Source organism: Choloepus didactylus, chromosome 18 (genome assembly GCF_015220235.1).
Source record: "Choloepus didactylus isolate mChoDid1 chromosome 18, mChoDid1.pri, whole genome shotgun sequence".
Taxonomy (NCBI): domain Eukaryota; kingdom Metazoa; phylum Chordata; class Mammalia; order Pilosa; family Megalonychidae; genus Choloepus; species Choloepus didactylus.
This window is the reverse complement of record NC_051324.1, coordinates 16,157,619-16,185,150: the sequence shown is the minus strand read 5'-3', so window position 1 is coordinate 16,185,150 and position 27,532 is coordinate 16,157,619. Positions and strand designations below refer to the sequence as shown.

Sequence of the window (27,532 nt, the reverse complement as noted above, 5' to 3'; positions counted from 1 at the left end):
GGGGGTGGGGTGGGTGGAAGAGGGGTGCATGGGCCACCTTACCGCAGCATCAACGTTAGCAGGTGAGTCTCCATTAGGGTCTGCCAGCATAGAAATAACGCTAATCATGATGGTTTCCACGGTGTGGATAGGGAGCCAACGTTCCTCTGGCTTTTCATAACCATATTTATCTTCCCCAGGCTCATGAAGAATAGAAATGCACACATCACCATTTTTATCAACTGAAAAATTAGAGGATAAAATCCTGTTGTTTAAAATATCACTAATTTGATTACATATAAAACATCTATTAGAAATGTGATCCTGATACCCACAGTATCTGTATAAAACATTAAACATATACAGAAGTTAATTTCCAAATTGGAATTTGCTAACTTTTTAGAAAGACCATACATTCACCAAATACACATGATCCACGTGACAAACCCAAAAGAATGTAAGCTATCTTTTTCATCTATGTAAAACTTCAAGATGCTTAGCATGCATGTAGGTGGTGCCCAGGAAATACAATGTAAATGAATAAAAATGGCAACTACTGGATCTCTCATTTTGCAGAAAATATATGGTCCAAAAATCCTGAAAAATGAATTTCTATTTAATGGTTTCCTAGTTTCCAGAGACTTTCCTGAGGAAAAAAAAAATGGGAAGTAATACCATAATGTACTTATTCCATCACAAAAAGGCAAAATTATATTTTCAGAGAATGGAATGCACTCAGATTCACAAAAAGAACATACCATATTGTTAGTGAAAATTTATCAACATAAATGACATTCATAAAGTCCCTTTTCTATAAATCTGCTGTAAAATTCAAGTCACAAGTAACAGACATGAGTAAGAGGAAAATGTCCTTATTTTTAGGAGACACATGTTGCAGTAACTGAATCTGACTTCAAAATGGTTCAACAAAAAGTAAAATAAGGTCCATGCCTTCAATGTCTTGTATATGAGTTTTTTCTATAATTATAGTTCTTCTTCCCAACTCACACCCACCTCCTAGTAAAAGCTATTAACTAAAATGGAATAACTAGAGAAAAAGGAAAGAATAGTAAAAACTTACAATAGCATAACAAAATTTTAGACAGTATTTTTTAAGATGTCTTCTTCATATTATGTAAGGATTATTCCAAGTCATATATGAAAGGGAATCAAATTAACACCTCTTTCCCTTTTTACTAATGTTAATCTTCTCATGTCTTTTGATTTGAAACATACATTTTCATTTTTTTACAATGGTTTTTTGGCTTAATATTTATTACCAAATTACATTATAAAAGGATTACATCATTTATATAGTGATCAGCAAAATATCAGGTGACCATTTCATGGCCTCCTCACTCAGGATTAAGATTTTTTTATTCATAATTTCTGAATTTTATAGGTGAAATCTGGTTTAATTCATGTTTCTAAATACTTTGGGAAGTTAAGATTTTCCATGTAAAAATCCACAAGCATTTCCTCTTTTGGAAATGTCTATTCTTATCCTTTACCAATTTATGTACTCAAGAGCTTAGTTTTTTCTTACCAAACTGCTTCTTAATTTTTTCCATATAATTTTTGGCTGTTACTTTTCCCTTTCATTTCAAAGTTCCAAAAATGTTTTTTATAGCTCTTCTTATTTTGTGCTACAACATCCAATGAAGAATCCTATATTGCAGTTAGTCACCTTTTTTCTTTAGTCTCTTTTTTATTAGTCTTTCATATGTACTGCTTTTAAAACTAGAAAGTTCCTGCCCTGACACCCACCAAATAATTTATATTCACTTCTAGTTTTTTTAAATCACTTCTAACTTTTTATTCCATTTAGCTTTTTCATTCACTTTGCCATCTGGTGTGAAGAAAATTTCTAAACTGGTATCTCCATGAATGGCTAGCAAACAGTCTCAGCATCAATTACTGACAAGAAAATACTTCTCTTCCTCTTTAATACTAACTAACCCAAACAATGTACATCCTTCTAGCTATCTCCTTTCTCTTGAGGCTGTGCATCTCAAATTATGAAAAACTGATTTATACTCGTCTATTTTTTTCATTCTTTTACCTTACTAAAAAAAGGTCTAAATAACATATTACCCTGGGGACTTTTATCTATCCAAAGTCAACCCATCTGGGCCAAGACTACTGATACTGTTGATGACACCTTCCTGGACACATTTTCCTTCCTTGGCTTCTGTGATACCCTTCTTTTCTCTGGTTCTTGAGCCATTCTCTCTTTAGTCACTTTCTAGTTTTTCTTTTCCTTGGTCTGATTTTTGATGTTACCCTAATCTCTAACATTTTCCTTTCCCTGAGTAAGTTAACTTGTTCATCAGATCATAATGTTAAACCTATCACCTTGATGCCAGTAACTTCCAACGTCCTGAGCTCACTGCTGAGCTATGGACTAGTTTTATCTAATTACCTACTGAATATGATAAGTGTCTCACAAAACACAAGCCCAAAATTGAATGCACCTAAACCACACACAGTCAATCTTCACCCAATAATTATTTTTAATAGCTTTAATAATACATAATTCATATACCCTATAATTCAGCCATTTAAATGTACCATTTAATGGCTTCACAGAGTTGTATAACCATCACCACAATAAATTCTAGAACATTTTAATTGCCCCCAAAACAAACCCTGTTCTGATTATCAGTCATGTCCTATTTCCCCCTAGCCCTAGGTAACCACTAATTTACTTCTGCCTCTATAGATTTGCCTATTCTGGGCAGTTCATATAAACAGAATCATATATCATGGGATTGTTTATGAGTGGTTTCTTTCACTGCTATGAACACTCGTGTACAAGGTTCTATATGTACATAAGTTTTCAATTTTCTTGGGTATATACCTAGGAGTGGAATTGCAGGGTCATATGTAACTAAGATTGACTTCTGAGGAACTGCCATTCCAAGCAGTTATACCATTTTACATTCTGAGCTATGGACTAGTTTTATCTAATTACCTACTGAATATAAGTGTCTCACAAAACACAAGCCCAAAATTGAATGCACCTAAACCACACAAAGTCAATCTTCACCCAATAATTATTTTTAATAGTTTTAATAATATATAATTCATATACCCAATAATTCACCCATGTAAATGGTACATTTACATGGGTGAATTATACACATTCAGCAGTGTATGAGGTTGTGATTTCTCCATATCCTGGAGAATACCTATTGTTATCTCTTTTTCTGATTGTAGCCATCCTAATGTGTGTGAAGTAGTATCTTATTGTGTTTTGATTCTATAATTATTTTTCAATTGTCAATTCTAAACTCTCATCTGTCCATTAACCACCCACATCTGGAAGTCAAGAAGTAGAGTAACTAAATTACCTTTCCCACCACTAAAACCCTCTACCTCCTGGCTATCAGTCTGGCTTCCCCTTCTAATCCTTCCTCCATGAGTAAAATCTTTATAGAAGGAAAATATAATTAAAATTAACCTAATATACAGTTATAAACCCATTAATTTAATGAGTCCCCACTGCCTAAAGAACAAAGTGCAAACGAGGTCTATTCATCATTTAAAATTCTGCTCAAGAATCATATTCTCTAAGAATTATTCCCTGATTCCCTCCTATATGTTACCGAAACACCTTTTATACCACATCACTATTATCTCATAATTTCATCATTATATTTACATGTCTATCCCCCATTATCTGTTCTGAAAGGGACCAAAACTCGTTAATCATCGTTGTACCTCCAGTGTCTAGCAGACATCCAAATGCTTTCTTACCCAGACTTCCCTCCCATTCTTATTTCAGACTGACTTCACTCAGTCCTAAGTCTAATTCTTTCTAAACTTGCCATCCCTACACCATCACCTCCTCAGGTATCCTTTCTTTACAAATTATTATCCCCTCTCTCAAAACATGTCTTATTTCCCTCTCTAATGCATTCTTCCCTATGGCCTACAAAAACAAAAAGCCTCTTTAACCTTTTGGAAAAAAAACAAACTGATTTCAATCAGTTGTTCTCTTAAGCCATCTAGACCATTGCTATCCTTCCTCTTAATATAAGGGAAGTTCCTTATACTTGCTTACATATATGTGATCATTTAAATTCCACAAATAGAGAAAAATGAAGGCTCAAAGAGGCCTCTCTTTGTTTGAAATAGGTGCAAAAATATTTCCCATGACACATCACATAATTCAAGTAAAGGCAGGAGAAACCTGTCAAAAGCCTAGGAATAGACGAAAAAAAATATCAAAGCAACAAGAGGCTCATGTGGCCAATTCAGGCATCCATATATTATACAAGACCATAATTAATGCAGTCTACCACAATTAAATTACTATACATATTTTTCTCCTTCTTAGTGGTACAAAAATAATTGTCTTTTATGATCGCTTCTGTCTTAAATACAATGAAATAGGTAGCTCCCTTGGTTCCCAAAAGTTTTCCATTTGCCAGTTCCAGTCTTTTATAATACCCATCTGTTTTTTCAAGCCATTGGGCTCTACCATATACTCCATATCCTTCTGATAAATCATTTCATTCATTCATTACTGAATGATTTTGCTAAAATTAATACATGGGTTTCTCTTCTTTGCAAACAAAAGAGTCTTGACAATAAGGGAAAAAAGACAACTCTGATCACACAATGCTCAGTATAGTCAGAAAAAAAATCCTTTCAAATTCTATCATATAAAACAAGGCCAAAAGTTCAAGGAGACAGTGTATAAACACATTAAACACATTATCTAGCCTGACCTTTGGCTCACAAAGTGGCTTTTAACAAGTAGCTCATCCTTGAGTAAAAAAGTCAATGTCGTCATTTCATGCACAGCACTATTGGATGCTTTACAATTTTTTTTTAAAATGCAATATTTTATCTCACTTGACCCTATCAGTCACCTTATCAGATAGGTGGGGCATTCCTTTTTTAAAAGTTGTCCATGATGGATGAGTAGAAAAATGGGGGGGGGGGGGGGAGGCACACTGTTTTTACTTTAATTGTTCTTTTTTACTTTAATTTTTATTCTTATTATTTTTGTGTGTGTGGTAATGAAAATGTTCAAAAATTAATTTTGGTGATGAAAGCACAACTATATAATGGTACTGTGAACAACTGATTGTACACTTTGTATGACTGCATGGTATGTGAATATATCTCAATAAAACTGAATTAAAAAAAAAAAGAAGAATTGCCCATGGTCTAAAAGCTAAGACGTGAAAATATAAATAGAAAATCCAGGTTTAATGACCTCTAAGCTCTTTGTGACAACCAATAAACCACCTAGTACCTTGGAAATTATCTCCTCAAATATAAGGGCTCTGATAATACTGAGTATCACCTAGCAACCCTACCTCTGTTTTGGAATATCATGAGTCTCAAAACGAACTGAAAACTAAGTAAATATACTAAAAAATCATTTTTTCCATATACTCTCTATTACTCCATCTCTTTTAAAGACCCTAGCACCAGATCATGTGCACAATGAACACAACGAACTAAGTACAAAAATTCCAAAGCAAGTTCACTGAGAATGACATCTTTCTTGTTGACCCTGAAAACTTTAATGAGAAGTCACCATATTTGCAAATGTAAAAGGAAAACTAGATAAACTTACCATTCGGATGCCAGATTTCTGTAATGAATTTCATTTTAGGAGGCCGGAGGGGATAATCTTTTGGGAAAGTAAGATGAGCCTTAAAAACACCACCTTCACTGCAAAAAAAAAAACCACAAAAACAAGTTCTTGCCTATAAGTTCCTGCTTATAAGTAAACTAAATAAGGATGCTAGCACGGAACACTAAAATTAAAATACATAAATAATTTGGATTTCAAGTTGATAGTTACTTAATAAAATACCCAGTGTAATACCACCTTATTAAACTTTCAAGAGAGCTAATAAAATGAAAAAAATAGTTTGCTAAAAAGGCATCTGGATAAGATCAAATTACTGCCCTGCTACAAACTTTTTTATCACTACTAATTGCATTTAGAACAAAATTCAGACGGTTCAAGTTGTCTATTTCTCTGTTCATGCAATCACAGCTTTTCTCTCCATGACAGCCAGTCTTCTTTTAGTTCCTCAAACACAAGAAGATTTTTCTCATCTCAGAGCTTAGGCACATTTTATTGTTCCCGGTCTGGGATAAGATGCACTCACGACCTTCTATTCAGTCATCCATGTATTCATTTCAACATTTAACAAATATTTACTCACTCAGCATTCATGTGACAGACACTAGGAGTAAAACAGTGAACAAACTATCAAGTCTCTGGCCTCAAGGAGTTTACATTCTGGTGACTCCAGAGGAAATGCCATCCAATAGCACTTTCTGCAGTAATGGAAATCTCTCTTTGCACTGTCCAGTATGGTAGCCACTAGCCACTCGAAATATGTCTACTGCAACACAAGAACTCAACTTTTAATTTAAATTAATTTTAATAGCCTCATGTGGTTAGTGACTACCATATTGAACAGTGCAGCTCCATATCATTGACAACTAGTTAGGAACAGTTCTTAAAAGAACTGTCAAAAGAAGAGTATAATGAGTTGTATATATTACTAAAACCAAAGAGATCAAGTCAGCCTAAGGGGGCTACAATGACTACATTCCTGCCTTAAGGCCTTGGTACTAGCCAAGTACTTTCCTCTGTCTGAAACATCCTTCTTCCCTTGTTTTCTGATCGTTATTTAGAATTCAACTTTTATGTTATCTCCTCCTGAGAAAGATTTTACCTGACCACTTAATCTAAACTAGCCACTAGGTCCCTTTTAATTTCTTTATTGCAACAACAAGTCTCACATCTGATTCTTTTTATTGTTCTCTGTATGCTCCATTAGAGCAGGGTATATAGTCATAGTTGTTTCAGGTCAGTAAAAAATAGAATTCTTAACTCATTAATGGTTTTCATTCCCTGAACAAATATACAATGAGTATCCACGATGTGCTAGGCACTATTGTTTTGTGAAAGAACATATCTGTGGTCAAGATCTCAGAGATCACTGGTTTCATGGAACTTGCATTCTAGTGGCAGAAGGAAAATATCTGTTAAGAAAAGCATCAGTAATAAGCACTGTCACAGAATGATATGAGCAATCTATTGCTAAATGAAAAAAGGTAAGAATCTATAGAATAAGCCAATTTGTTTTTAAGAAGAAAAAGTGGGGACATGTTTGTATGCAAATAGAAAAATATCTGGGAACATGACACCAATATATAGCAATGATTAAATCTGGAGGGTGAGATTATTTTTGCTTTGTACATTTCAATGCTGTCAGAATTTTTAACCACAAGCAAGTATTAATTTTTATTGTCTTTTCTGACCTTATAAGCAAGACTGTGGGGAGAAATTAAGTTTAAAAAAGAGAGATAATATCAGTAATACCAAATAATTCTGATTACTTAAGAAAGGCCACCAGATTGAAATGTAAAGCTGGTGGTCTTGATAAAATTTTGGTAGAAGAAATAGGAAAAAAGACTGCAAAGAATTAAACAAAGAATGAAATAAAGTATAAGCATAATCCACAGGAAAATTTTGTTTGGGTTTATTAATAAAGATGATGGTAACTAAATGGGGAAATTGAACAAATGAAGGGTTTTAAAAGAGGAAAAAAATAATTTATTAGCCAAGTAGGTGGAAAGGTGCTGCAGAAAGACTAAGGATATGTGAGAAAGAGTAACTCAGAAATTGGGTAAAAAAATGGGAATCAAGTAAGGGCAGTAGAGGGCTTAACCAAGAAAAAGAAAGAACATCTTTTCCTTTCCCACAGGAAGAAAAACATATTTATAGTACAGATATCCAAGGGTAGAAAGGAAGACAAATGACAGTTTATGTCTGCCTTAGGCCCTTGATTTACATACTTTATGAAGTTATCTATTAAAGGGAAAAAACCATGAACCCCTAAGGGAAATGGAGAATGGAATGGCTGTGGCGAAGAATACATTACACTATAGAGTGGGATGGGGGGGGAAGGTTTGGGTGTTCTTTTTTACTTTTACTTTTTATTCTGATTCTGATTCTTTCTGATGTAAGGAAAATGTTCAGAAACAGACTGTGGTGATGAACGCATAACTATATGATCATACCGTGAACAGTTGATTGTACACCATGGATGATGTATGGTATGTGAATGTATTTCAATAAAACTGAATTTAATAAAAAAAAAAAAAAAAGAAAACATTACATTGATAAGAGGTAAGTGTTTATCTTCTCAGCCTATGTTACCCCAACTGTGTAAGTTAGTGTCAAAGCTGGTTTTAAGACACACTAATTATACGTACTAGTTTTTCAAACTGGGGCTGCAAAACCAATTCAGAGAGTCACTGATTTCTTTTTTTGCAGCATAGAAAGAGAATAGATGATGTGGAGCTTATCTCAAGCAGTTTGTTTCTATTATATAAGCTACAAAGACATCTCTGCTTACTAACCTATACACACATATGTATGCACTAGGTCCTGATATAAAATATTTCTGATTATGGGTTGTGGGAAAAACAAGTTTGAAAGCTACAATTACAGAACATGTTTGAATGTGGTAAAAAGGTGGGAATTTTAGGTTGTATAAATGTTACTAGGATAAACATTTTTTTAAAATTATAGGACTGTACAACACAAACAGTGAACCCTAATGTAAACCATGAACTTTAATGGTACAATTATAAAGTTATTCTGTTTTCAATTGTAATAAATGTACCACACTAAGGCAAGGTGTTAATAATACGGGTGGGGGTGTTAAATGGAAACTGTATTTTCTGCACGATTTTTCTGTAAACCTACAACTTCTCTTAATTAAATTAACAATAATAATAATAATAATGATGATAAGACATCAGAACAGCTCTCACAAAGCCCTTGCAGTTTATTCCAATTGTTAAGGCTATTTCTTAATAATATTAAGTTATCTGTCCTAGGCTCTTTATTTTCAACTGATCAGATCTACTAAAAGGTGCCAAACAGATGACTAGAATCTCCATCAAGAAAAAATGCCTTGATCCCTGAAATTGTTTCCAATCTTTCAAACGTCATATTTAATTAATGAGGTTGCCCGAAAGGTTTAAAGCAAGCAATTTTCAATGTCTCAGGCACTCCAAACTAACCATGCTATCATATTCCTTATAGTTCTTCTATCTGTGGAACCCTACAGGGTCGCTGATAAGCTATACCTGGTGGTAAAACTGGTTTTGGTCCAATAGAGAGAGCTTATAAGAATGGACAAAGACTTCTTCTGAAATAATCTCCCTAAAAACAAATATTGTTGCATAAATAAAATACAAGTAAGCCAAAATAAAATCCAAAATCTCAAAGTTATAATTAGTAATTTGAAGCATATTCTAAAATGTGAATCTAACTGCTAACATCCTACTAAAACTTCCTCAACAGCCACACACTTTCCTTAGGATACAGGATAAATCCCCATTCTTTCATAATGTATACAAGAAACTGCCAAAGAGGAAAGAGAAAGGCACAATATATCTTAAACAGCACTTCTGCTTTCTGAGGGCTTTAAAAATAATGTAATAACTTTTAGCACATACCTACTGGTAAAGGTCATTAATAAAAAGGAATCATATACAAGTAATTTTGGAATATTATTATAATGTCTGTCAACTGCTTTAAGGCTTCACTATTTACGATACATTAAAACTGTGTGAGGTGAGCGTAAGTACAGCCCGGGTGCTGCAAGCGCTCTAATCAGGAAGGCAAAGTGCAGAAGTGGTAACCAGTGGTCGCATCACCAAATACACAGTCCAGAGGCAGCTGCCTCAAATGATTCTGCTATCCACATCTCAAATAAATAGCCAAGACTTTTTAAAAATATACTTAATACCAGAAATGGGTTTTTACCAGTGAAAGGAATGGCCTATTTTAATTAGCACAGTGTATATTAAAAATTGGTTTTCATTTACTGAAGCTGAAGGTATACAACATAGAGAGACTAATAATATTTAGAGAGACTCTCTACCATTGCATGAAAAAAGTCTAAGAATCCAGTGAGCCCCTCAGAAATGCAGCTCAAGACTGTATCAATCAATCCTCTATATAGATATCTGTTTAAGAGACTTTCTCTCCCTGTCTCATATCTATCTGAGGGTAACAAGATTCTGTCTCTGGAATGCTGAGGTGTCTCCCTTGAGTAAACCTTTCATGCAATGTATTGTGGATAAAAACCTAGAAAAAAACAGACCTGAACTTCATCAGGCTCATAGAGAAGGTTTTATGTATGGTTTTGTACAGCAGAATTTAATAAGAAATTTGCTTTAAAATAACAATAAGGTTGTGGAGGGATACCTCTGAGATGGTTTTCAATGGCTACTGTTACCTACTCTAATGTATGGAATGCACAAATTGAGTTATCTCAGTTTGCTATTACCAATGCAAACATACAATTGGAAAATAAATTAGCAAATTTTGATCAACAATAATTGTGACAAACATAAGTCATTTTCACAGATTAGAGGAAACCCAAACATCCACAATACACATCAACTCTGTATATTTCTGTCTACCCTGGAACAGAAGTGGCTCTGAATTTTCTTCCCTATCAGGCATTTTCAATCTATTATCTTAGGAAACCTAAAAACAACAATTTGACCATCTCAAAGAAGTCTGATGCATCCAAATCTCTGCCTGTTTAGTACCACAAAGGACCAAGGCTAAGTGAGGAAATACAGTAACCAAGAAAAAAACTCAGATCTAGATCTGTCCCTGCTAGCACTCAGTTGCATGGTTTTAAAAAGATCACTTCATATTTTTTTTCCCCAACATCTTAACTTCTATAAAAAATATGGAATATATTACTAAGTTTTGAACCTTCACCAATCACTAACATCAGAAAACTATGGTGCTGTTCATCAAAATTAAATACTAGTAAATTTAAGTAGTCTACAATCTGAGCAGGAAATAATAGTGTAGTCTTTGAATACAGAAATGTATTACATGAACTACTTAAGAAATTCCATCCCTCATTTTCTATTGCTCTTTGGAACCACAATATCCTGTTGTCAATATTAAAATCATTGGTCAACAAGTGGTAGTCAGTTAAAAGATTATTTTGTAGCCCAAAACTGCTTTTAGAAACTAAAAGAGGTGACCATTAGCTCATTTTGGGGACAGAACAGCTTGGTTCTGACCAGTATTCTGTGGAGATCCCATTAGAGAACCACTAATAATATGCTTTTGAAAGTTCTCTCCAGTCTTAAGACACTTTTGTATAGAAAAACAATGTGAGAAGGGGGAACAATAATCCAAGAAGAACAGATAAGCTATTTAACGTTCTGGGGATGCCCAGAAATGACTATGGTCTGTTAATTTCTGATGGATGTAGTAGGAACAAGTTCACTGAAATGTTGCTATATTATGTAACTTTCTTGGGGTAAAGTAGGAACATGTTGGAAGTTAAGCAGTTATCTTAGGTTAGTTGTCTTTTTCTTACTCCCTTGCTATGGTCTCTTTGAAATGTTCTTTTATTGTATGTTTGTTTTCTTTTTAACTTTTTTTTTCATACAGTTGATTTGAAAAAAGAAGGGAAAGTTAAAAAAGAAAAAAAGAAAAAAGAAAAAAGACAAACAAGGAAAAAAAAAAAAAAAAGATGTAGTGCCCCCTTGAGGAGCCTGTGGAGAATGCAGGGGTATTCGCCTACCCCACCTCCATGGTTGCTAACATGACCACAGACATGGGGGACTGGTGGTTTGATGGGTTGAGCCCTCTACCATAAGTTTTACCCTTGGGAAGACGGTTGCTGCAAAGGAGAGGCTAGGCCTCCCTGTATTTGTGCCTAAGAGTCTCCTCCTGAATGCCTCTTTGTTGCTCAGATGTGGCCCTCTCTCTCTGGCTAAGCCAACTTGAAAGGTGAAATCACTGCCCTCCCCTCTACGTGGGATCAGACACCCAGGGAAGTGAATCTCCCTGGCAACGTGGAATATGACTCCCGGGGAGGAATGTAGACCCGGCATCGTGGGATGGAGAACATCTTCTTGACCAAAAGGGGGATGTGAAAGGAAATGAAATATGCTTCAGTGGCAGAGAGATTCCAAAACGAGCCCAGAGATCACTCTGGTGGGCACTCTTACGCACACTTTAGACAACCTTTTTTAGGTTCTAAAGAATTGGGGTAGCTGGTGGTGGATACCTGAAACTATTAAACTACAACCCAGAACCCATGAATCTCGAAGACAGTCGTATAAAAATGTAGCTTATGAGGGGTGACAGTGGGATTGGGAATGCCATAAGGACCAAACTCCACTTTGTCTAGTTTATGGATGGATGTGTAGAAAAGTAGGGGAACCAAACAAACAGACAAAGGTACCTAGTGTTCTTTTTTACTTCAATTGCTCTTTTTCACTCTAATTATTATTCTTGTTATTTTTGTGTGTGTGCTAATGAAGGTGTCAGGGATTGATTTAGGTGATGAATGTACAACTATGTAATGGTACTGTAAACAAACGAAAGTACAATTTGTTTTGTATGACTGCGTGGTATGTGAATATATCTCAATAAAATAAAATGATGATTAAAAAAAAAAAAAAAAAAAAGAATGAGGCAAGAAGGAAGAAAAGGCCATGAGTTTGCATTTTAAAGGAAAACATTTGACAGTTCAGGGCTGATGTATAAGCAGAACCTAGGCTGGGTCCGGGGTGGGCAACGGGCTCCAGGACCCCACACAACCTTGATCAGCCCCTGGACATGGATGGCCAGGGGCTGCAGCTCAACCCGGGTGAGGGAGCCCATTTCACTGTGTCCTAAATCTCTTTACACAGCAGCTGGAGAAATCAGACAGGCAAGCCCAGCCTTTAGAAAGCTGGGAGACCCACGTCGGCCAACATCCACAGCCCAGAGCCGGCAGACATGGGGCACAGCCACTGCACACCCCACCTTTCGTAGGTCCCTTGAAACAGGGCCCCCTGAGCCAGACATCTGACGTCAAAGGGATATTACAGGAGCTGCCACTCCGCTGTTTAGGAACAGGGAAGTCTCAAGGAGGCTGTACTTGTTATTATTAGTTGCAATCATTTTTGTGTGTGAAGTCCTTAGGATTTTCCATATTCAGGATCAAGTCATCTGCAAATAAAGACAATTTTACCTCTTCCTTTCCAAAAAAAAAAAAAAAAAAAAAAAAGAGTGAATGCTTGTACTATCATTTAAATGTAAACTTAAAAAGCCTAAAATTTAAGAAACAATAAAATCAGATTAAATTCATATTAATCTTGTAAAAAATCTTCTACTGAGATTCTGTTACAGAAAGAAAATTAACACTATCCTAACTTTTATTCAAGATTTGCTAGTTAAGCACTCAAATTACCTTTATGTAATAAAATAAGAAAGAAATTTAAAAAAAAAAAAAAAAAAAAAAAAAAAAAACAATGTGAATAAAATCTTTCTGAAATATGTGATAATATACTTTAACTAAATTGATAAAGTGTTAAGAACAGCAAAGCCTTCCTGCCTCAAAGTTATGATGTTCTCTTTAGAGTTTACGGCACAGCAAGCACAAGGTAAAGAAGGTGGGAGAAAGAGAAATATTCCAACAGAGAATTTTCTCCTTCCCCTGACCCTGCCAAAACTAATTCTCCAATTTCTGGGACACAAGCAAAGAAATATACATCAGTCACATAAAACATGACCTTAAAGATGGCTTTTCTGAAATAAGTTTATTCCAGATATCTAGAAATGTTCAGCTGAGAACTAGTATATATATAAGAAAGCAACAGGCTTTAGAAATTAGAGCTTGTAGCAGAACACAAACACCCAAGACAAGCAGAATATGTATGGCTCTTCTACTTGTACAGACGAGCTATCACTGGGTTGGCCTAAATAGACCTGGCAGTCAATTTCAAAAAGGATTTAGTATTACCTATCTTCCAGACCCTTCTCTTTAAAAGGTAAATATTTTTAAAATGGCAAAGAAGAATTATTGTAATAAATCTAATGTATGCAAGCTTAAAGAAAAAAATAAAAATCACCCTGATGAAAACACTGGGAAGAAACTTGTACCTGGTTTTCTTCACTGCATCCTTCCTGTCTGTGTTATGTTGATGGTTATTACCGTTTTGTTTTCTCTTTTGTATCTGAAGTACCTTTAATTTATTTAATATCCATTGTTTCGAGCTCTGCCATTTCTGGAGTACCTTTTAGCTAGCTATTAGTATTTACGTGTAGCAGGGGTGTGCACTCACTGTTCAGCATGTTTTACCTGCAGTAAACTCACTGCCAAAGATTTCCTTTTGAAAACATTCCTCTCAATTTTTATATTCCTTACCATTTTACTAAATATTAAGTGTTCTTTGAAAATTTTGGTGCTCGTGTGTTTGGGTGGAGTGGGTGGGGAAATAAAAGTAAAATGAATCTGTTGTTACATCAGAAAGTTTGTTTTAAACTCACAGATCAAATGTGCCTTAATGAATTTTTTTTCAATTAGATTTCAAACACTGATAGATTATCATTTTAATACACGGCATTGGAGATTTCCTTATTTGTAAACAGCCTACTCCTTGTCTGGAAAAATAAACCAATGAACAAATAAAAAAAAAAAACCTAGACAATCAACTCAATACAAATGGTATCAATTACAGGCATTTTACCTGCTCTTCAAAAATAATTAATTTTGGCTTATATTTCAATTAATACAAATAATTTATATTATATTCAATCAATAGAGCTCCATTTTGAGGATGCCAGTTCCATTATACTTACTAAAGAGTATCTGGAGGACCAATAATAAGGACTTCCCATCGGTAGAGATCATTGTCATCTATTAAACCTGCTGAAAAGCCTTCCACTGGATTTTTGTTGAGCTCTGTGGAAAAAGAAAATTCTGATCAAAAAAACTTTCTAGGCAGTAATTTGCACAAGAAAGATTATAGAACACAAGCACACGTTACAAATTCTAAACCATTAAATGGATATACCTGGCCAGGTACCTAAATGGCCAAAATATTCCTATTTCTGTAACACAAGGAAGCAACCAGTTAAACAAACTATCCAGAAGACCAGCTGCTAAAGCAAATCCATACAATGGGTTGGTTTAACAGCAATTTCTTGGCTAATGGTTTTGGAGACTGAAAAGCTTATTTCCCCTTGGGGTTAGTATCATCCGGCCGACTGGCTATCTTTTGCGGTGCCTTAGCTTTCATGTCAGTGATGGTGTCTTCACATGACGGCATCTTCTCCTTTCTTTTCCAAGTTCCCTTGACATCAAGCTCCTGGCTGTTCCCCTTGTCTTCTCCTTTAGTGTCCAATTTCCTTTGCTTATAAGGATTGTAGCCATATTTGATTAAGTCCCACCTTCATTCAGTTTAGGCACATCTTATCTAACAACATCTTCAAAGGTCCTATTTTACATATGGGTTCATACCCATAGGACCAGGGGGTGGGACCTGAACTTGCCTTTTGTGGTGGACATGATTCAACCCTCATCAGAAACCATCGTGATCATGATAGTGAACATATATATCCATCACCACCAAAATTATCAGTTGTTTAACCTACCAGGAAAGCTGAGAGCTAATTGGCTCACTTTGGGAAATGGGACAAAGCAGGTGCCAAGTAGGGAGAGTGGTTCAGAAAGGACTTGCTGAGAGCCTGAATTAGTTTGTAATTATCATATAATTCTCAATGTGTGAGGAATCAGAAAAAGCTTCTAAAAGAAACAAAACTTATGAAACAAAGAATTTAGGTGGGGGTAGGTGCAAAGTTTAGACAGAGGAGCACGTATAGAAACTTAAAATATGGAAATCAGTATATGACTGGAATAAAAAGTGGGAGCAGCTGAAACTAGGCAGAATGTCAGGGCCTCTACAAGCCATATAAATTTAGATTTTTTCCAATGGGCAATGATGAGTGTCTGAAGGCTTTTTATTTTTTGTAACAATGGATGAGACCTCATGAAATCGACACTGTAAAACAGCAATCTTGTAGGGATTGTAGGAAGATGATGTAGTAGTAAGCTTCAGAAATTGGTAAAACAACTATTGAACTCACAGGAACTGTCTGAATCATCTATTTTAGAACTCTGAAGTCTAGTGGAACACTTGGAGCATACAGGGAAGAGCTGGATGAAAGGCTGGTAAATGCTGGTAAAGATAGGTGAATTTTACCTTCCATATAGAGGCTACCATCCTTCCAACCACATGGCAGGCAGCTGGGGAGCCTCCAGTGTGTGGCTTGCTGGTGGCGGATAGGCAGTAAATACCTTATCTCCAAAACTGAGGAGGGAGGGAATGTGTGTGTGGTCCAACTGCCACTTTTGATAGGGGGAGAGTGGGTTGGCAGAACTGATGGTGGCCAGTTTCAAAACCTATAGGCTGAAGCAGCAGTCTTAAAGAGAGAGTATCCTATTTTTTTTTCTTTCCTTTCCCCATTTGGGACCAAAAACAGTTTTTGGAAAAGTCACAAACAGATGGCTATAACACTCAGCAAGTAAAAAACTAGCAATCTCAAAGGAGTGGGAGAATTAGATTTCCAGAGTTACAACAAAGTAATAGTCAGAATTTCCAGTTCTCAAACAACCCATTTAAAAATGGGCAAAAGACTTGAATAGACATTTCTCCAAAGATATACAAATGACCAAAAAGCATTAGAAGATACTCAACATCATTAGCAATTAGGGTAATGGAAATCAAAATCACAACAGGATACTATTTCATACCCACTGGAATAGCAATGAAAGACGAGAGAGAGAGAGAGAGAGAGAGAGAGAGAGAGAGAGAGAGAGAGAGACAGACAGACAGACAGACAGACAGAGGGAGGGAGGGGGAGGGGGGAGAGAGAGAGAGAAAGAGAGAGAGAAAGAAAGAAAGAAAGAAAGAAAGAAAGAAAGAAAGAAAGAAAGAAAGAAAGAAAGAAAGAAAGAATTGGAAAGGATATGGAAAAAATAGGAACATTTGTTCACTGCTGGCAAGAATATAAAATGATGCAGCCGCTGTGGAAGACAGTATGGCAGTTCCTCAGAATGTTAAATACAGAATGACCATATGACCAAGCAATCCCATTTCTAGGTATATACCCAAAAGAATTGAAAGCAGGGACTCAAACAAATATTTGCACATTGATATTCATGTAGCATTATTCCCAACTGCCAAAAGATGGAAACAACAAATGAATGGACAAAGAAAATGTACTACATATATACAATGGAATATTATTCAGCCATTAAAAGGAATGAACATCTGACACATGTGACAATATGGACAAATGTTAAGATATCAGGTTGAATGAAATAAGCCAAATACAAAAGGACAAATATTATATGAACTCGCTGATATGAAATAATTAGAATAAGCTGAATTCATAGAGACAGAAACTAGAATATAGGTTACCAGGAGCCCAGGTGGGGGGAGGCAATGGGAGTCAATGCTTAATGAGTACAGAGTATTTACCTGGGGTGACAGAAAAGTTTTGATAATGGGTGATGTGATAGTACCACATTATGAGTGAATTTAACACCACTAAATTATATATTTGAATGTGGTTAGGAGGAGAAATTCTAGTCTGTATATATGTTACTAGAATAAAGATTTTCTTTTTTTAAAACCATACAACACAAACAATGAACCCTAATATAACTTTGGACTATAGTTAATAATATAATTATAATAATATTGTTTATTCAATGTGACAAAGGTAACACTAATGCAGTGTTGATAAGGGGAAATGGTGTGTGTGAGAGGAATGCTGTAGTTCTACATGATTTTTTCCATAAACCTGTACTTTTCTTAAACAAAAAAAAGAAAAAAAAGAAAGAAGTCCTAATATATGCCACTACATGGATACATACTGCAGACATTATGTTGAGTGAAATAAGTCTGATACCAAGGAACAGATATGGTATGCTTCCACTTACATGGAATAGCTTGAATATTCAAAACGCAAAGAGTAGAGAACAGGTTGGGGGGGAACAGGCATGGAGAGTCAATGCATAATGGGTGTAGGGTTTCTGTCTGAGGTGTTGGGGAATTCTGGTAATGGATGGTGGTGATGCTAGCAAAACACTATGAATATGATTAACCCTACTGAATGGTATGCTTGGGAGTGGAAAGTGAAAGTTTATGTTGTATATATGTGTCGACAATTTTTTTTAAATGAGTGATTAAAGAGACAATGAAAATTAAATGTAACACGTGCTCTTGGACTGAATCAAATAATGGAGGGGAAAATGCCCAAGAGGACATTATTGGGACAAACTGGATTTCAGACTGAAAGCTTTATATCACTGTTAAGTTCTTGAACTTGATAACTGTATTTAAGGTGCTACATAAGTAAATAGCCTTGTTCTTAAGAAATGTACCATGCTCAAGGAGCATGATGTATATAATGTTCTCTGAAATGTTTAGAAATTGATAGGTAGGTAGATTGGTAAAGAGATCTGGATATCGAGGGGTAGGGTATGTTGGAGTTTTCTGCACGAGTTTTGTAGTATTTTTACAACTGTGCTGTTTTAGATTATTTCAAAACAAAAAGTTTAAGGGAAAAAAAAAGGAATGAAGGTCATGTTAAGGCATTTACAAGAGCTGAATGAGTTCATTACCAAAGGACCTACCCTAAAGACAGTTCTCCAGGCTGAAACAAAAGAACACTAGAAAGTTATTCAAAGCCATAAGAAGAAATAAAACACACTGGTAAAGGTAACCACATAGGTAAATATAAAATCATGTATTATTGTACTTTTGGTTTACAACTTCTCCTTTTTTGTTCTTTTACGACTTAAAAGGCAAATGTGTAAAACAGTAAGTAAAATCTGTCAATGGGCACAGAATGTCTAAAGACATAACATAAGACAATAACATTATAAAGAGAGAGGAACAGAAATAGATACAAGTAGAGCATTTACATACTACTGAAACTAAGTTGGTATTATTCAAACTACATTTTTATTAGTTTAAGGTGTCAACTATAATCTCAAAAATAAATAACTAAAAAATATAAAGAAAAGCAAAGAAGAAAGGATTCAAAATGGTACATTACCAAAAAAATCAACTAACTACAAGAAAAAAACATAGTAATGGATGAACAAAAAATATCCAAGACACATGCAAAACAAATAGCTAAATGGCAGAAGTAAATCCTTCATTATTGGTAATTACCTTAAATACAAATGATTTAAACTCTCCTATGAAAAGGAAGAGATTGGCATAATGAAAAAAACAAAACAAAACAAAAACCAAAAAAACAAAAAAACATGATCGATCTGCATGCTGTCAACAAGAGACTCATTTTCAATACAAAGATACAAAGCAATTAAAAGCAACAGAATGGAAAAAAATGTGCCATCCAAACAGTAAGCAAAAGAGAGCCAGGAGACTGTATTATTGTCAGACAAAACAGACTAAGTTAAAGAGGTTGCAAGTGACAAAGGAGTGCATTATATATTCATAAAATGTTCAATCCATCAAGAAGATATATCAATAATAAACATAAAAACACCTAACAACAGAGCCTGAAATACATAAAGCAAAAATTGACAAAACTGAAGGGAGAAATGGATAATTTTACAATAATAATTGGAGAATTCAATACACCACTTTCAATAATTGATAGTACCTCTGGATAGAAGATGAATAAGAAAATAGAAGACTTGAAAAACATTATAAACCAATTACATCTAACAGACATATATATAGAACACTACACTCAACAAGAAAATAATATGTATTCTTCTCAAGAGCATGTGAATCATTCTCCAGGCCACAAATCAAATCTCAATAAATTTAAAAAGAAATCCAAGCATCTTCTCTAAAACAGAATGATGGCAGAAATCAGTAACAGAAGGAAAACTGGAGAATTTACAAATATGTGGGAATTAAACAACACACTCTTAAGCAATCGATAGGTCAAAGAAGCAATCTAATGCAAGGGAAATTAGGAAATATTTAAGAGACAAGTGAAAATGAAAACACAACATACCTAAACTCACAGAATACAGCAAAAACACTGTGCTAGAGGGAAATTTAGAGTTGCAAATGCCTCCATTAAAAAAGAAGAAATATCTCCAATCAATAACCTATCTTCACACCTACAGGAAATAGAAAAAGAAGAGCAAACTAAACTAAACCCAAAGTTAGCAGAAGGAAGGCAACAGTAAGGATTAGACCAGATGAGTGAAATTGAGAAATAAAAACAAAAAGAATCAACAGAAACAAAAGTTGTTTCTTAGAAAAGATCACTAATATCAACACACCTTTAACCAGACTGACAAGGAAAAAGAAAGAGAGGACGTAAGTAACTAAAATCAAGAATGAGCAGAGTTGAGGACTGATGGTCTGATGTGCCAAGCCATCTATCATGGGACTTGACCTTATGAGGCTCATTACTGCAAAGGAGAGGCTAAACCTGCTTATAATTGTGCCTAACAGTCTCCCCCGAGTACCTCTTTGTTGCTCAGTTATGGCCTTCTCTCTCTAGCTAAGCCAATTCAGTGGGTGAACTCACTGCCCTCCCCCCTTCATGGGATATGACTTCCAGGGGTGTAAATCTCCCTGGCAACGTGGGATATGACTCCCAGGGATGACTCTGGACTCAACACCATGGGATTGAGAACATCTTCTGGAACAAAAGGGGGTTGCAAAATGAAACGAAACAAAGTTTCAGTGGCTGAGAGATTCCAAATGGGGTCACTTGGATGGGCACTCTTACGCACCATATAGATAACCCTTTCTAGGTTTTAGTACAGTGAAATTGCTAGAAATAAATACCTGAAACTATCAAACTACAACCCAGTAGCCTTGACTGTTGAAGACAATTGTATAGCAATGCAGCTTACAAGGGGGTGACAGTGATTGTGAAAGCCTTTGTGAATCACAGTCCTTTTATCCAGTGTATGGATGGATGAGTAGAAAAATGTGGACAAAAACTAAATGAAAAACAGGGTGGGAGGGTGGGATGATTTGGGTGTTCTTTTTTACATTTATTTTTTATTCTTTTGTTCACTTTTTCTGATACAAGGAAAGCATTCAAAAAATAGATTGGGGTGATGAATGCACAAATATATGATGGTACTGTGAACAACTGATTGTACACTTTGGATGATTGTATGGTATGTGACTATATCTCAATAAAAATGAATTTTAAAAAAAGAATGAGTGGGGGCATTACTACCAAACTTACAGAAATAAAAAGGATTATAAAAGGGTACTATGAACAGTTATATGCCGACAAATTAGAAAAACCAGATGAAATGGACAAATTCCTTGAAACATACAAATTACCTAATCCAGTACAAGAAGAAATAGAAAATTTCAACAGACCTTTAACAAGTAGAGATCAAATCAGTAATTTAAAATTTTACAACATGAAAAATTCAGGACCAGATGGCTTCACTGCTGAATTCTACTAAACATTTAAAGAAGATGTAATACCAATCCTTCTCAAACTCTTCCAAAAAACAGTAAAGGGATTACCTCCTAACTCATTCTATGAGACCAGCATTGCCCTGATACCAAAGCCAGATAATGACAGCAGAAGAAAAGAAAATTATAGACCAACATCCCTTAAGAAAATAGATGCAAAAATAGTCAATAAAATACTGGCAAACCAATTCCAACAGCACATTAAAAGGATCATACACCATAACCAAGCAGGATTTATCCTAGAAATGTAAGAGTGGTTCAACAACTAATGTAATGCACCACACACTAACAGAATGAAGGGGAAAAACCACACAATCATTTCAATTGATGCAAAAAGGGGATCTGACAACACCCCACATGCTTTCAAGGAAAAAAACTAGGAATAGTAGGGAACTATCTCAACACAATAAAGAATACTTATCAAAAACTCACAGAAAACAAAATACTCAATGGTGAAAAACTGAAAGCTTTTCCCTTAAGACAGGAACAACAAGGATGTCCACTGTCACCACTGTTATTCAACATTGTACTAGAAGTTCTTGCCAGAGAAGTCAGGCAAGTAAAAGAAATAAAAGGCATGCAATTTGGAAAGGAAGAAGTAAAATTATTTCTATTTGCAGATGACATGTCATCATGATCCTATAATTTATAAAAATTAAATAAAATCTTTGTGCATCACAGGACATTATCAAGTGGAAACAAAAACAACCTATAGAATGGGAGAAAATAGCTGCAAACCATACATCTGATAAAGGTTTAATATCCAGAATATATAAAAACTCCTACAACTCAACAACAAAAAAACAAACAACCAATTTAAGAAATGTGTAAAGGACTTGAATAGATATTTCTTCAAAGAAGATGTATAAATGGCCATTAAGCACATGAAAAGATATTCAACCAACTTTGGTAGCTATTAGGGAAATGCAAAGCAAAACCACAATCAGATACCCCTTCACACCAACTATAATGGCTATTATTAAAAAAAATGGAAAGTAATAAGTCTTGGCAAGGATGCTGAGAAAAAGGAATCCTTGTACATTGTTGGTGGAGATGCAAATTGGTGCAATCATTGTGGAAAACAGTTTGCAGGTTTTTCAGAAAATTAAACAGAATTACCATACGACCCAGCAATTCTACCCTTAGGTATTTATCCAACAGAATTGAAAACAGGGACTCGAACAGATATTTGTACATCAATGGTCAGAGCAGCATTACTCACTATCGCAAAAAAGTGGGAACAATCCAAATGTCTATTAACAGATGAATGAATTAACAAAATGTGTTATATACATACAATGGAATATTATTCAGTCATAAAAAGGAATGAAGCTCTGATTCATGCTACAACATGAAGGAACCATGAAGATACCATATTGAGAGAAATAAGCCAAACACAAAAGGAAAATATATTATTTCAGTTGTATTAAATCCTTAAGCAAACTCATAAAGACAAAAAGGCAGCCTACAAGGGGAATAGGGGAGTTGCTTAATGGGTACAGAGTTCCCATTCAGGATGATTAAAGTGTTCTGGAAACAGAGAGTGGGAGTGGTGAAAGTTATACAATATTGTTAGTATACTTAATGTCACTGAATTGCTCATTTTAAAATGGTTTAAATGATTTTTATGTTATGTATATTTTACTACAATTAAAAAAAAAAAAAAAACTAATTTCTGCAATGTGTGAAGGATGACATAGAATAAGGTCATGCTAAGGACAAAGAAACCAAAAAGGAAGCTATTCCAGTAATTACGAAAAGTGTAACTGAAATACTGGTAGTGGGAATAATGACAGAAAACATGCATATTTAGAAAGTAGAATTAACCAACCAAACTTGGTGAGGTGGGGTTAAAGTAACAAGTCAAAAATGATAACACAGGTTTCTGTGTAGAGCCACCTGATAGGAGCCTGTTCATTCACTGAAATGGAGAACATAGGAGGAGGCGCTCATTTTTTTTTTTTTTACAGCAAAATTAATCATTTTTATTTAAAAGAAACATTATTAATAAGTGTGCAAAATTAAATTTTATGATTAAATACACATAAAAGTAACATGCATATGTGACATCAAAATCCACATACAAATTTAGCCGATTACATGATAGCAAAGGAATTAGCACAACTGAAAACTTGCTGCTCTGCAGATTTTAGATGTTTGCAACCTGAATTCAAAAACATAAAATTCTCTTCAAAGAGAATTTAAGAAAATCCCTCAAATTAGGACTAACAATATAGAGCCCATAACCTACTTTAGTTACCAAATTTTAAAAAATGTTACGTGCCTTTCATTCCCAAAACATTAGTGTGTAGCTGTTCTCATACATGCTGGGAGAGAAAACGATGGTGAGGAAGCATGGTGGGACTGACAGGCCAACTAAGGCATTTGGCACAGAAAGGCTTTTGGGTGCCAACCACTCCGTAGAGGGAGGTCGGATGCTTCCTGCATATCCTCTAAGCTACATGACATTCCCTTCTATGACTGATTTTTAAAGTCTATGCATTACTTTCTTCCTTACACACAACAGAGAAACCCAGCTTGAACTGGAATCACAGCCGACTTGCCTCACTCAGGACTGGTCTTGCATGTCACCCAGAGCAGAGGCATCAGCGCACCGAGGGTTGGGGTGGGGTCTCTGGTGTTCGCTTCTAAAAGCAACAGCAGAGACGGGATGCCACAGAGGGGCCCACACAGCCCACACAACAGGCACAAGGAGACCACAAGGCTCACAAAGGGAAATGGACAGACCTTTCCTAACACAGCTATGCCGTTTTTCTTCGTGTTCAGATGGAGAAGGAATTCCCCCCTCCTCTTTCTAAGGCAAGCTGCTAGTACTGTTCTATTTAAAGTCTTGTTATACTTTAAGAACTAACTTTCACAGATTTGTCGCCCCCAGCCCCATCACAGAGCAATAAAAAGGACGGAATCTGCTACCGTTTCAGCGTGTTTGTCCTTTCTCAGCCCAGCCTCTGAACACGGAGGCCCCAGGCTCCAGGTGTAGAGGTTGAGGTGGCACTACCAGAGCTAACCTTTAGTTCTCAGTTGAACCAAAGGACAGGCCAGCAGCCAGGCATGCACTACTCAAAGCCCCTCACCATCTGCTTATGCCTGGGTGCTTGTTATTCTCTTTAATACGGACACAGGAAGCAAAAACCCCAAATGGCTTCAAGACCAAGGGTCCCTGGGCAGTCCCCGAGCCTGCTGCCACCAAGGCCTGTAGGGTGCTGGCACCATACCGGAGTTGAGGGGGACCCCATGTGGTAAGGGAACGGCTAGCCACAGATGTTGGTCGCACATACCCCTGGAGAGTCACAGCTTACTCTCAGTCATTTCTAGGCACTGGCCATAGACATCCCATGTGTATTCCCCCTTGGGACTGAAGAGGAATCATAGTAACTGCCATCTGCCCAAATTGCAATGAGGGCATTTGGCTCTGTTCCAAAGGCACAAATGCATGGAGAGCCTGAGGGAACCTGAAATTTGGAAAAACTCCATTTGGAACTGAAGTATTTTGGAAGGAAAGTGGCTGCTGTCAAACTGGACTGCTTGTTCCTTGTAGGGTCCTCGGCAGCGAAGACGTGCACTGTGCCATGGCCGCTGGACACACAGATGAATGAGGCGTCCTGGTTGAAGCTGATGCAATAAATGTTCACTGCCTGAGATCCTCTCCGTAGTTCCTGCATTAAAAGCCCTGATGAAGTATCAAATATTCTTAAAAGGGTCCCTTTTTCTAAGGCGGTTGCAATTCTTGTTCCCTGTAAGTTGAGGGCAACACAGCTCAGCATGCCCTTGTGGGTGGAATGTCCATAGGGTGCTTCTTGGTGCTGACCAGGTCCACAAGCTGCACATGGCACAAGTGTGTGCCCAGCAAGACCAGGAGAGAGTTGTTGCTATTTGGACACAAAACACAAAGACCTTCAGGACTACAGCAGGTCTCAAAGACGTGCAGCTGATGGGGATTGTGCGCGAACACCTTAATTATGGAATCCAAGACAACCACAATTCTCTCACCGCAATTTGACTGCTCTGATTTCTATAGAAAATTCTATTTCAACAACAGTCTTCTTTTTCAGGTTGTCCCATATCATCACTTTGCTGGGAGGATGTTAGCCTTTTTCCTACCACCAGCTAAAGCTAAAGTTGCAGCAAAATAATGGTTCAACATGGCCAACTCCTCTTTCTAGAAATTCTTGTTTCTCTTTGTCTTTCAGTGGATCAGTGTGTTACAGACTCGGAATCCGTTTTCCATCCCACATGCAAAGCATCTGGGTCCTGGCTGAAGCCTGCGCAGAGCAGCCCGTTGCCGTGGGGGGTGCACGGCAGGAAGTTCACGGCAACGCCTTGGTCCGCCTGCCGCGCGACACTCGGGACACCGGACGGTTGGGTATGCTCGGGCTGGCGCCAGGGCCACCGCGGCCGGAAGGTGCTGAGCTGAAGAGGGAGGCTAAGAAACAATGATGGGTTTAATTTTAAATGCCCATGGAGCATAAGTACTTCTTTTTAAAATTCTGAGGGCTAAAGACAGCCTTGGGGTTATCAGAACATTGCTGAAAATCGAAGACATGAGAGGGACTGGGGTGCTGGTAGTGGGGACTGAGGTGCTGTTGTGTAACATTTACACAGCTTTCTGGGTGTATGTTATACTTTAGTTTACAAGTCTCAAAAATCCTGGAGTGTCACATGATTGCTAAATGAGAGTTATGAATTTGGAAATCACTACGGGCCAGAGTGGTCTACAAGCCATGAATAAAAAGGAAACCAAAGACAAAGAAATGTCCTTGAAGAGTAATGATCTGGATAGGTTTAAGTAATGCAAAATAATTAATGCATGGGCAGACACAGACTTCTAAGATAGATTCACTACCAAGAATAAGACTAAAAGAAAATGGGGAGAGCATATGGAAAGTAAAATCACTATAGTCCTGAGAGGCGGGGCAAGATGGCAGACTGGTGAGCTGTAAGTTTTAGCTACTCCTCCAGGAAAGTAGGTAAAAAAACAGGAACTGCGTGGACTGGACACCACAGAGCAATCTGACTTTGGGCATACTTCATACAACACTCATGAAAACGTGGAACTGCTGAGATCAGCGAAATCTGTAAGTTTTTGCGGCCAGGGGACCCGCGCCCCTCCCTGCCAGGCTCAGTCCCGGGGGAGGAGGGGCTGTCAGCTCCGGGAAGGAGAAGGGAGAACTGCAGTGGCAGCCCTTATCGGAAACTCATTCTACTGATCCAAACTCCAAACACAGATAGACTGAGACCAGACACTAGAGAATCTGAGAGCAGCCAGCCCAGCAGAGAGGAGACAGGCATAGAAAAAAAACAACACGAAAAACTCCAAAATAAAAGCGGAGGATTTTTGGAGTTCTGGTGAACATAGAAAGGGGAAGGGCCCTGAGGCGCATATGCAAATCCCGAAGCAAAGCTGATCTCTCTGCCCTGTGCACCTTTCCTTAATGGCCCTGGTTGCTTTGTCTATTAGCATTTCAATAACCCATTAGATCTCTGAGGAGGGCCGTTTTTTTTTTTTTTTAAATCCTTTTTGCTTTTTCTAAAACAATTACTCTAAGAAGCTCAATACAGAAAGCTTCAAAGAATTGCAATTTGGGCACGGCAAGTCAAGAGCAGAACTAAGAGAGCTCTGAGACAAAAGGCAAGAATCCAGTAGCTGAGAAAATTCACTAAACAACACAACTTCCCAAGAAAAGGGGGGTGTCCGCTCACAGCCACCATCCTGGTGGACAGGAAACACTCCTATCCATCGCCAGCCCCATAGCCCAGAGCTGCCCCAGACAACCCAGTGTGACAGAAGTGCTTCAAATAACAGGCACACACCACAAAACTGGGCGTGGACATTAGCCTTCCCTGCAACCTCAGCTGAATGTCCCAGAGCTGGGAAGGTGGAGCAGTGTGAATTAACAAAGCCCCATTCAGCCATCATTTGAGCAGACTGGGAGCCTCCCTACACAGCCCAGCAGCCCAGAACTGCCCTGGGGGGACGGCACTCACCTGTGACATAGCACAGTCATCCCTCAACAGAGGACCCGGGGTGCACGGCCTGGAAGAGGGGCCCACTTGCAAGTCTCAGGAGCCATACGCCAATACCAAAGACTTGTGGGTCAGTGGCAGAGACAAACTGTGGCAGGACTGAACTGAAGGATTAGACTATTGCAGCAGCTTTAAAACTCTAGGATCATCAGGGAGATTTGATTGTTAGGGCCACCCCCCCTCCCCG

General features: G+C 36.9%; 1 protein-coding gene and 1 pseudogene across 1 annotated transcript in view; both read right to left on the bottom strand.

Moving 5' to 3' along the window:
* Positions 1-27,532, bottom strand: part of UBE2G1 (ubiquitin conjugating enzyme E2 G1) — a 127,470-nt gene that overhangs the window by 19,865 nt on the left and 80,073 nt on the right. Inside the window, exons 3-5 of the mRNA XM_037810445.1 lie at positions 14,651-14,753; positions 5,576-5,673; positions 43-221 (exon numbers count right to left, since the gene is read on the bottom strand). Of these exons, the coding sequence (XP_037666373.1) occupies positions 43-221; positions 5,576-5,673; positions 14,651-14,753 (380 nt within the window). The remainder of the gene's footprint in view (positions 1-42; positions 222-5,575; positions 5,674-14,650; positions 14,754-27,532) is intronic.
* Positions 23,210-26,003, bottom strand: LOC119513256 (annotated as a pseudogene).